Below are 9,191 nucleotides of genomic sequence, written 5' to 3' on the forward strand. Positions count from 1 at the left end.
AAGCAACAGAGCAAACAGTCAATGACTCTGTACATCAAATGGACAGTTGAGGGACTTGTCATGGATTTCTGCCTTCACTCAATGCATTACAACAATTATTTTGTGGTTTGTAAAAGTAATGTAGCACTGAGCACATTTTATTTGTAGACAAAAGTGTGGTCATACGCACAACCTTAAAAAAGCATAGGTGCCGGGCTGATAAATAATACTAGTAAAGAACAAGATGGCCCGCACAACATTAAAGCTCCCAATTCACTATGTTTCAATTCGAAACGGATCTTCGAACAGAGCTGTGTTCTACATTTTATTTTTCTCTTTATCTCCTTTCTGGCAGAGTGCTGTACTCAGATCTGTCCATGCGCCTTTTATTCAGGGGCTGTGAGAGAGAGAAAGAAAGAAAGAAAGAAAGAAAGAAAGAAAGAAAGAAAGAAAGAAAGAAAGATCAGACAGACACAAATGGATCAACCCATCGCTGTAACTTAATGACTTTGACTCGTTATTTTGTTCATGTCAAGATCGTGGCTCAAAGAAGCCAGGAAACACCTACCTGATAGTTGCCAATGGGGTCTTCGTTTGCACTCGCCTCATTGTTGATGAGCCCCATTTTGCTAGATGCTAGGGGTGAAAGACAGAAATGAAATATTGCATTACATTATTGATTATGGTCTTCATGTGTATTATTTTTGAATGTTTACTGTAAAACATTTCATTTTTAAGAATATCTCAATCAGAAGTGTTCACTTCTGAGTTTTCTCCATTCTATACCTAACGTTCAAAGTAAGGGCTCGTCAGGTATCATTCAAATTTCAAGTTCACATATCCTATGTTTTTCCCCTTTGTGTGGTCACTCACTTTTCTTGCCGGTGATCAGTGTTGCTTTGGGCTGTGAGGCGATGCTGTAGACAGCTACTCCAATCAGGACAGTGGCCACCAGGTCTCCCACAACCATCCCTACTGCCGCAGTTGTATCCAGCTCGACGCAGTTATCACAGGCTGGGAACACACACACACACACACACACAAGCACGCCACACATACACGTACGTTATAATGATGTGTGTTAACATGGCATACACACAAACAAAACATTGACTTCTATTATTGTGAGGTATAATTATACATTGAGGGAAATGGCAGTACTGTACTTACTCCGAAATTTCACATAGATTTTGACCTGGTTTTCGTCTGAGACAAGATCTTTCTCGCATACATACTCATTTGTGTTCTCATCCTTGTATTCCAGTGTTCGAGTAGTCTCATTAGTATATTGAAAATGGAAACCATCAGGACATGATAATTTGATCTTGTCCGAGGAGGATTCTTCCACTTTTATTTTAAGTTCTAAAGAAATTAACACACCAGCATTAGATAAGATAGATTGATAAGCCCTTTCGGGATATTCGTGTTTCTCTCCATCTACTTTTTCCTCATGCTCTGTTTCTGTTATTTAAGAAAATGCATATTAGGTAGACATACAGTCAGGTCTATAATTATTGGCACCCTTGATAAAGATCAACAAAAAAGACTGTATGAAATAAATAATTCAAATACTGAGCTTTACTGTATGCTCAAATATTTATGATTATTTAATACTAATACAATTGCTCAGAGAAAGAGATTTTGTTTAACAAGTAATACAAAAAAATATTAAAAAGATAAAGGTCAAGATTCTTGGCACTCCCTTTTTCAATAATCTAGCACCCTCCCCTTGCGAGGATAATTACAAAGCCTTTTTGTAAAATGTTTTATGAGATTGGAAAACAGATCAGAGACCTGATCAGAGTCCTGACAGTGTGGTGCCAGGACAACAATCTCCCTTAACATCAGCAAGAAACATATTAGCTGATTCTGAACTATAGGAAACAGAGGGCCAAGCAAGCCCTCATCCAAATAGATGGGGGTATAGTGGAGCAGGTCAAGAGCTTCAAATTCCTTGGTGTCACTAAGGAATTATCATGGTCCACACACACCAAGAGAGTCGTGAAGAAGGCACGACAACACCTCTTCCCCCTCTGAAAAGAATCGGCATGGGCCCTCAGATCCTAAAAAAAGTTTGATCATTGAGAACATCTTGACTGGCTGCATCACGGCTTGGTATGGCAACTGCTTGCATCTGACCGCAAAGCGCTACAGAGGGTAGTGTGTACAGCCCAGTACATCACTGGGGCCGAGCTCCCTGCCATCCGGGACCTCTGTACCAGGCGGTGTCAGAAAAATAACCTAAAAATTCTCAAAGACTCCAGTCACCCTAGTCATAGACTATTCTCTCTGCCACCGCACGGCAAGTGGTACCGATGGATCAAGTCTGGAACCAACAGGACCCTGAACAGCTTTTACCCCTAAGCCATAAGACAACTAAAAACACTGAAAAAATATATAAACGCAACATTGAAAGTGTTGGTCCCATGTTTAATGTGCTGTAATAAAAGATCCCAGAAATGTTCCATACGCACAAGCTTATTTATCTCAAATGTTGTGCACATCCCTGTTAGTGAGCATTTCTCCTTTGCCAAGATAATCCATCCACCTGACAGGTGTGGCATATCAAGAAGCCGATTCAACAGCATGATCATAACACAGGTGCCCCTTTTGTTGGGGGCAGTAAAAGGCCACTCTAAAATGTGAAGTTTTGTCACACAACACAATGCCACAGATATCTCAAGTTATGAGGGAGCGAGCAATTGGCATGCTGACCACCAGAGCTGTTGCCAGAGAATTTAATGTTTATTTCTCTACCATAAGCCACCTCCAACAATGTTTTCGAGAATTTGGCAGTATGTTGAACCAGCCTCACAACCGCAGACCACGTCTATGGTGTCGTGTGGGCGAGCAGTTTGCTGATGTCAACATTGTGAACAGAGTGCCCCATGGTGGCGGTGGAGTTATGGTATGGGCAGACATAAGCTTCGGACTAACAGGGATGTGCACAACATTTGAGATAAATAAGCTTGCATTTTATCAATGACAATTTGAATGTACAGAGATTCCATGACTAGATCCTGAGGCCCATTGTCTTGGCATTCATCTGCCGCCATCACCTCATGTTGCAGCATGATAATGCACGGCCCCATGTCGCAAGGATCTTCAACCATTCCTGGAAGCTGAAAACGTCCCAGTTCTTCCATGGCCTGCATATTCCAGACATGTCACCCATTGAAGTAATTTGGGATCCACACTTTTGACTCAACACATGCGCTGCTGTTACTGTTTGTTATCTATCCTGTTGCCTAGTCACTTTATCCCTACCTAATATGTACTTATCTTCTTCAATTACCTCGCACCCCTGCACATCGACTCGGTACTGGTACCCCGTGTATATATAGCCAAGTTATCATTACTCATGGTGTATTTATTCCTTGTGTCATTATTTCTCTTTCTTTCTCTCTGCATTGTTGGGAATGGCTCGTAAGTAAGCATTTCACTGTTAGTCTACACCTGTTGTTTACGAAGCATTAGACAAATACCATTTGATTTGATCCTAGACCATTCCTCCACACAGAATCTTTCCAGGTCCTTGATATCCTTTGTCTGCTCTTATGGACGGCCCTTTTCAATTCAAACTACAGGTTTAAAATGGAGTTCAAGTCCAGAGCCTAAGAGGGCCATTGCAAAATGCTGATTCTGCGGTCAATTAACCATTTCTTTGTGGATTTTGATTAGTGCTTGTTTTTATGGTCTTGCTAGAAGATCCTGGCAGAAGCAACCAGGTTTTTGTCTACAATGTCCTGTTACTTGATGCTTTTGACCTTAACAAGGGCCCCAGGACCAGTAGAAGCAAAATAGCCCCATAACATCAAAAAATCCACCAGCATATTTTACAGTAGGTATGAGATACTTTTCTGCATATGCTTCTGTTTTTCAACACCAAACCCACCACTGATGTCCGTGGCGAAGAGCTCAATTTTCATGCAATCTGACCATAGCACGGTTCCAATCCAATCGTCATGTATCAAACTCCAGGTGGTGCTACGGTCAGATGACAAAATCATATTTTTTCTGAGCAATTGCATTAGTATAAATTAATATAACTTGCCCATATTTTCTTTGCATTTAATATAGCTCAGTTTTTGTATTATTTCTTTTATACAGTATTTTCTGCTCATCTCTATCAAGGATGCCAATACTTATGGTGGGTTTTAGTCAGTTCGGTTAGATAGTTTTGAATATTAAATTAAACGAGGAGAAAACCTGATCTATGCCCAGATAATGCCCTAAGATTCATAGTTAGATCGAAACAGGACCTGGATTAAATCTGGTCACTTACTTGGGACTGTATCTTCAGCTACTGTAAAAAGAATGGGGAAGCATCAGTCAGGGTCACAGTAAAAGATCCGAAAGTGACCTTGACATCATTGATGTTGTACTTTTTAAATGTCATCCATCTGATTAATCTAGTCAGGAATAATACTAAAAAGTGATCAGAAAAAAACTGGTGTGTTGAATCATTTCTGACATTTTTTTAATGCAGTCTGTCAATGTATTTATTTTTTTCATAGATATTCTCCCAAAAGCGTACCAGTCATGGTCCAAATCACCAACAGATGAGCCAAGAGTATGGTCCACTTCATTCTACTTACTCCTCTCTCGATTCTCCTGGGGAAATTAAACTGGTGTATCATTTCATACACTGCCATTGTAGGAGACACCATCTGTCCCTAGTCAGCCATTTTAATTTTACTCAAACTTCTATTTTGTATCATAATAGAAAGACACATATGTCTCAATTCAGTAAATAAAGATGTAATCACAAAAAAACACCTTTACACAATTATATTGGTTTATTATTGTTTTGTGTCATTTTACACATCCTTAGGCTCCAACAAACCTTTTCAATTGTAAACCTTTCTAATGCCAGTGATGCCAACTCTTTAAGCGTCTCTATCAACTCTTCAGAATAGGAGTTCAAAAATAAAAACATACCTTAATATGGAATCCTTTCCCCTGTATGTTTCCAAAATGTCACCTTCTCAGTAGGTCTGTCTGTCTCTATGTCTATGAGGAGGAAGTGTGTATGATTGGTTTATCTTCCGTTACACCGGGGGCTGTCTCTATCTGGTACCTCTGTCATTTCTCTGGGTTGAGTTATGAGTGAGGCCACAGCCCAAAATATCTTCAACATGCTGCTTTAGCAAGTATTGTCACTTTTGATACAACTATGTCCCAATGTGTAATACCATATTATAAAAGGGTAAGAAGAATTACATATGGGCCTACGGTAAATTGCAAAAAATCATTTGAGAGTCTAATGGTTTTTAGTATGGAATATGATTTTACGATGTAGTAAAACATGATTATGATCATACTCACATTTCTTTAAGAAAGTTATGTCCCAATGATTCTGTAGAACCTAAAATCCCTACTGCTCTGCAAAAGGAGCCGTGTGAAGAAGACAGAGAGATGATCCCACAAAGCAGCTTCCTGCTTGGCTACGGTAGACCACAACACCCTGTAACCTACAACTGGCACCTGGAACACAGTCACACTCTCACCCAGTCACTAAGACACAATGGCTCAAACACTACCCACCCCTACATCAAAAAACAACAACAATGCACCAACCAAAGGTAAAACAGAAAACACAAGAATTGCAGTAGACAAAATGTTGATTTTGGGGGTCATAACATCGTCTTTCTGTTCAAATCTACACACAATCACATCTAGCCAGTCAGCAGTGTCAGAACCATAAAATATAGGACAGTATCACTTCCCTCTCAGCAGTATCCAATGAACACAATCTGGGATATATAATTGTCATATGTAAATGTCATTACAATTTCCATCAGAGTAAAGGCTGCATTTCCTCCCACTGGCTCAAGCACACTGAAATGGGCCAACACAAGTCTCTGGGCTCCATTACAGCAGAACCAGCCCTGCACTGTCCCCCGATGATGCCCCGACCTGCAAAGCCCCGATGACCTCTGGTGACAACATTAATATGACAAGCCAGACAGACCAACTTATGTAAATCAAGACAGTTGGATCAGTCAGTCTCCATCTTAACTACGGTAAAGATTAGCGCCCCCTGCTGGCTAAATAAAAGCCAAAAAGCAGAATTTACCATCCATAATCAAATCCATAGTCATATTCATCTTTATTAGATTTATTTTATACACATATACATATGAATACAAATATACATATACACATATTTTATACTTGTAGATGAATATCTATTGTTTATGTATATAGCCATAGAAATATGTCAGTTCACATACATTGTCTTGGACATTATGATATACAAAGAACATGAAGCATTCCTTAATCCAACAGGAGTTCATGGTTATGGTATGTGATCAACAGACTGTAGCATATGGAGGAGTGGTAGGGGTCAGTCAGTGTAAACCATCTAAAACACGGGTACAGTATACTTTCCACACTGAGTATCGGTTTAGGTGTTTAGAGCCATCTAAATGTATTCACTTGATATCACAACTGCACCCTTCTGGTCCCAGATCTGTTTGTGACATATAGTCACACCAAACAGACAGACAGCACAAACAGATATAGGACCAGGCTACAGACTTAGCTGTCAGCTTGAATTACACTAACCAATCAACATAGGACCTGATATTCTGAGTTTCTGATTTTCACGGAATCAAGTTGGAATGTGATTACCTGCTGTAATAGGTTCATCTGGACAACCCCAGAGTGAGTTCGCTAACTACAGTATCTTCCTAACAGGTTCCCCTTGCTGGTCTGCGCCTGTAATCATCTCAGCATCTCTATTGGTCCTTGTTGAAGATGGGATCGGCTGATTGGTTGACTGGCAGTCGTTCCACAGGTTCCTTTTGGCCCCATTGCACTGTGGTTTGACCACCCAGTGGTGGAACTGGGGCATAGTAGTCAGAGCCAGATCTCATCACTGCTCTTGCTGTTCACCTTATAGATGTAGCCCACCATGGGGTACAGGGCGAAGCCTGGAGGGGGTGTCAACAACAACCTTTAGAACAATGTACGGTCATATGTGGTGCACAGTATATACACACACAAACGAGAATTATAGGCTCACACACATCCAATAGTATATATAAACACATCCACACGCTCCGTAACACGCCTGAAACTATGTTACACATTATATTAGTGTGGAAAGTATAGACTGGGCCAACTCATTTCCATTCAACAGGCAAGCTAACCTTAAACATCTGAACCCTGTCTTACCCCTGGCAGCGTAGGCAGCAGACAGATCCTCCTCCTCCTCTCTCATCTTGTCCCCAAGGTGGTGTTTGGCGGTCTCGAGTGCTACAGAGAGACAGCATGGGGATGAGGAACTAGAGTAACAGATGGGACAGAGTCATAGAGAAGACCACAGGGACAGATGCCAGTGCCCAGGGCACCAAAATGGCCACTCTATTTCCTGTTCTGTAATTGCTTTGCACCATTGATGAGACTTCTGCCTCGGTTCTAATGAGGCATCGGTCTCTCAGCAGTAGTGTCTTACCTTTACGCAGGGTGCTGAGGTCGTTGAGTTGCATGTTGGAAGGTAGAGACATGTTCTCTCTGGGTAGGGATATCTTGTCTACCTTAACACTAGATGATTCCATACTGAAACAAGAGTCATGGCGTGTATTTATTAGTGCACACCGTAGCAAAACGTTTCTTATTGGATAAGTTCAGGTATGCCCATCCCCGTTTTTGGCCTGTTTGCGTCTGTTTGTTTCCTAGTGAATACACCCATGTAAAGTATATTATTATACAGACACTTGCCTTGTGTACTGTACTGTAAGTACTTAAAGAGGAGCATGAATACAATACATAGGAAACAGTGGCAACCCGTCATTCTGGGCAGGTGGGGCAGAGGGGCTTGCCTGTTTTGCATGTTATTTTGGCATTAATACAGGTCAGATATCAGTTTTCAAACAATGTAAGAAAATGATGCATATCTTTGAGTTAATAAAGCTGCATACAAACATGGTCTCTTTTTTTGCTTTCTTGAGTAAGGCAGCTCCAAAATGCAGGTGTTTCAGCCAAGCTCAGTGCTTTCTGTGGCGGTGGGGCTAGCCAGCGGAACATACAGAGCGTTGCTAAGTGTTCTGTCACTCATTGAGACACTACGTCACTGCCAAGTGTAAGAGGAGACCTTGAAAATTCTAGCACTTTGGGTGCTGCCATAGTCACATTATAAGTGTCCATCCAAGAAGGCTCAAGGTCATTGGCCACAGATAAAATGACGTCAAATGTACAGTAGCTTTGACTGGACTGATCACGTCAACGTCATACTTTCCCAATCTGAGCTAGCAGTCATCGATCATTAATCAAGTCGACAATCTACTGACAAAACCTTTTTAATCCTTGCCATATGAAGAGAAATTATGGGTAAAACGTATCGGTGCTCATCGGCTATTGGACATAAATATTACACAACAACAAGTTGGAAATCACAGATTCGACAAGTGGTTTGGAAGGAATCAGTGACCGTGGCTGTGTGGTCCCAAATATGGCATTAAGTGGCTCTTTTCCAAGTTTAAAATGATAAACGTTCAACATTGGCCATGCTGTCAATGAAGCATGATTTGGGTCATGCTCAAAACAACAACTCGGAACTGCGAAAACTTGACTTTAGTGAGTTCAAGACAACCGGGAAGTCGGGAATAAACGAGCTCCGACTGGGAAAATACATTTTGAACGGTCATCCAACTTGTTTTGAAAGCACCATAAATCCAAAGAATGCCAGAATTTGATGACAAAATTTGCCCACGAAGGACCACCACTCCACCTTCCTGTTCAAGTGAGCACAGCACAACAAGGTGAGTCCAAAAATGTATTGTATGCTGCGGCATAAATTCTGTAATATGCCAGGGAGGTATGTATACTGTACCTAAGAAAGTAATACTAAGTGTATGTTGTGTAGTAAGATTTTAGTAGGCCATATGCCTCACCCTAATCATTTGGTCTATTTACCCTTCTTAATTTTGCCTACTGTTCCGACTGCTCTACTGTAGCCTATAACCTGTTTAAGTGAAATGTAATCATTGAATATTGTAAAAGCTTTCATTGTCTGCTTATATGCCCCTTATTTGTCCTACAGTTCTGACTTGGTGTACAGGAGAACACTGTAAGAACGGCCCGTATTCTGAATTCTGTTGCTGTACATTTCAAAAATGCTAAACAAATAATTATATTGACTAACGGTTATGTCCGTCCTAGCTCGCTCATTGTCTTAATCGAAGTTAAGGATTTCCTTTCATCCG

At 40.8% G+C, this 9,191-nt stretch overlaps 1 protein-coding gene and 1 long non-coding RNA gene across 2 annotated transcripts; both read right to left on the reverse strand.

Annotated features, from left to right (window-relative positions):
• Window positions 1–65: 65 nt before the first annotated feature.
• LOC115141617 (T-cell surface glycoprotein CD3 delta chain-like) lies at window positions 66–5,779 on the reverse strand. Its single transcript, XM_065014042.1, has 8 exons — window positions 5,308–5,779; window positions 4,921–4,992; window positions 4,517–4,593; window positions 4,265–4,285; window positions 1,150–1,341; window positions 853–993; window positions 548–615; window positions 66–376 (listed from the first exon to the last, which is right to left on the reverse strand). Exons 3-8 carry the CDS (start codon window positions 4,566–4,568, stop codon window positions 317–319), a joined length of 534 nt encoding a protein of 177 aa, XP_064870114.1. The 5' UTR covers window positions 4,569–4,593; window positions 4,921–4,992; window positions 5,308–5,779; the 3' UTR covers window positions 66–316.
• A 295-nt stretch (window positions 5,780–6,074) lies between these two features.
• LOC135566258 (uncharacterized) lies at window positions 6,075–9,041 on the reverse strand. The gene is made up of 3 exons (XR_010462017.1): window positions 7,442–9,041; window positions 7,162–7,242; window positions 6,075–6,917 (listed from the first exon to the last, which is right to left on the reverse strand). It is a non-coding gene; the product is annotated as an uncharacterized LOC135566258 (long non-coding RNA).
• Window positions 9,042–9,191: the final 150 nt, after the last annotated feature.

Source organism: Oncorhynchus nerka, unplaced genomic scaffold, assembly GCF_034236695.1.
Source record: "Oncorhynchus nerka isolate Pitt River unplaced genomic scaffold, Oner_Uvic_2.0 unplaced_scaffold_6380, whole genome shotgun sequence".
Lineage (NCBI taxonomy): Eukaryota > Metazoa > Chordata > Actinopteri > Salmoniformes > Salmonidae > Oncorhynchus > Oncorhynchus nerka.

Bases quoted from the DNA above. Each gene is read 5' to 3' on its own strand.
- LOC115141617 (XM_065014042.1), bottom strand. From the start codon at position 4,568: ATGAAGTGGACCATACTCTTGGCTCATCTGTTGGTGATTTGGACCATG. The intron at 4,286-4,516 runs GTACGCTTTTGG...TTCTTTTTACAG, and splicing joins GGTGATTTGGACCATGACTG to TAGCTGAAGATACAGTCCCA. The intron at 377-547 runs GTAGGTGTTTCC...TCTCTCTCACAG, and splicing joins ACCCCATTGGCAACTATCAG to CCCCTGAATAAAAGGCGCAT.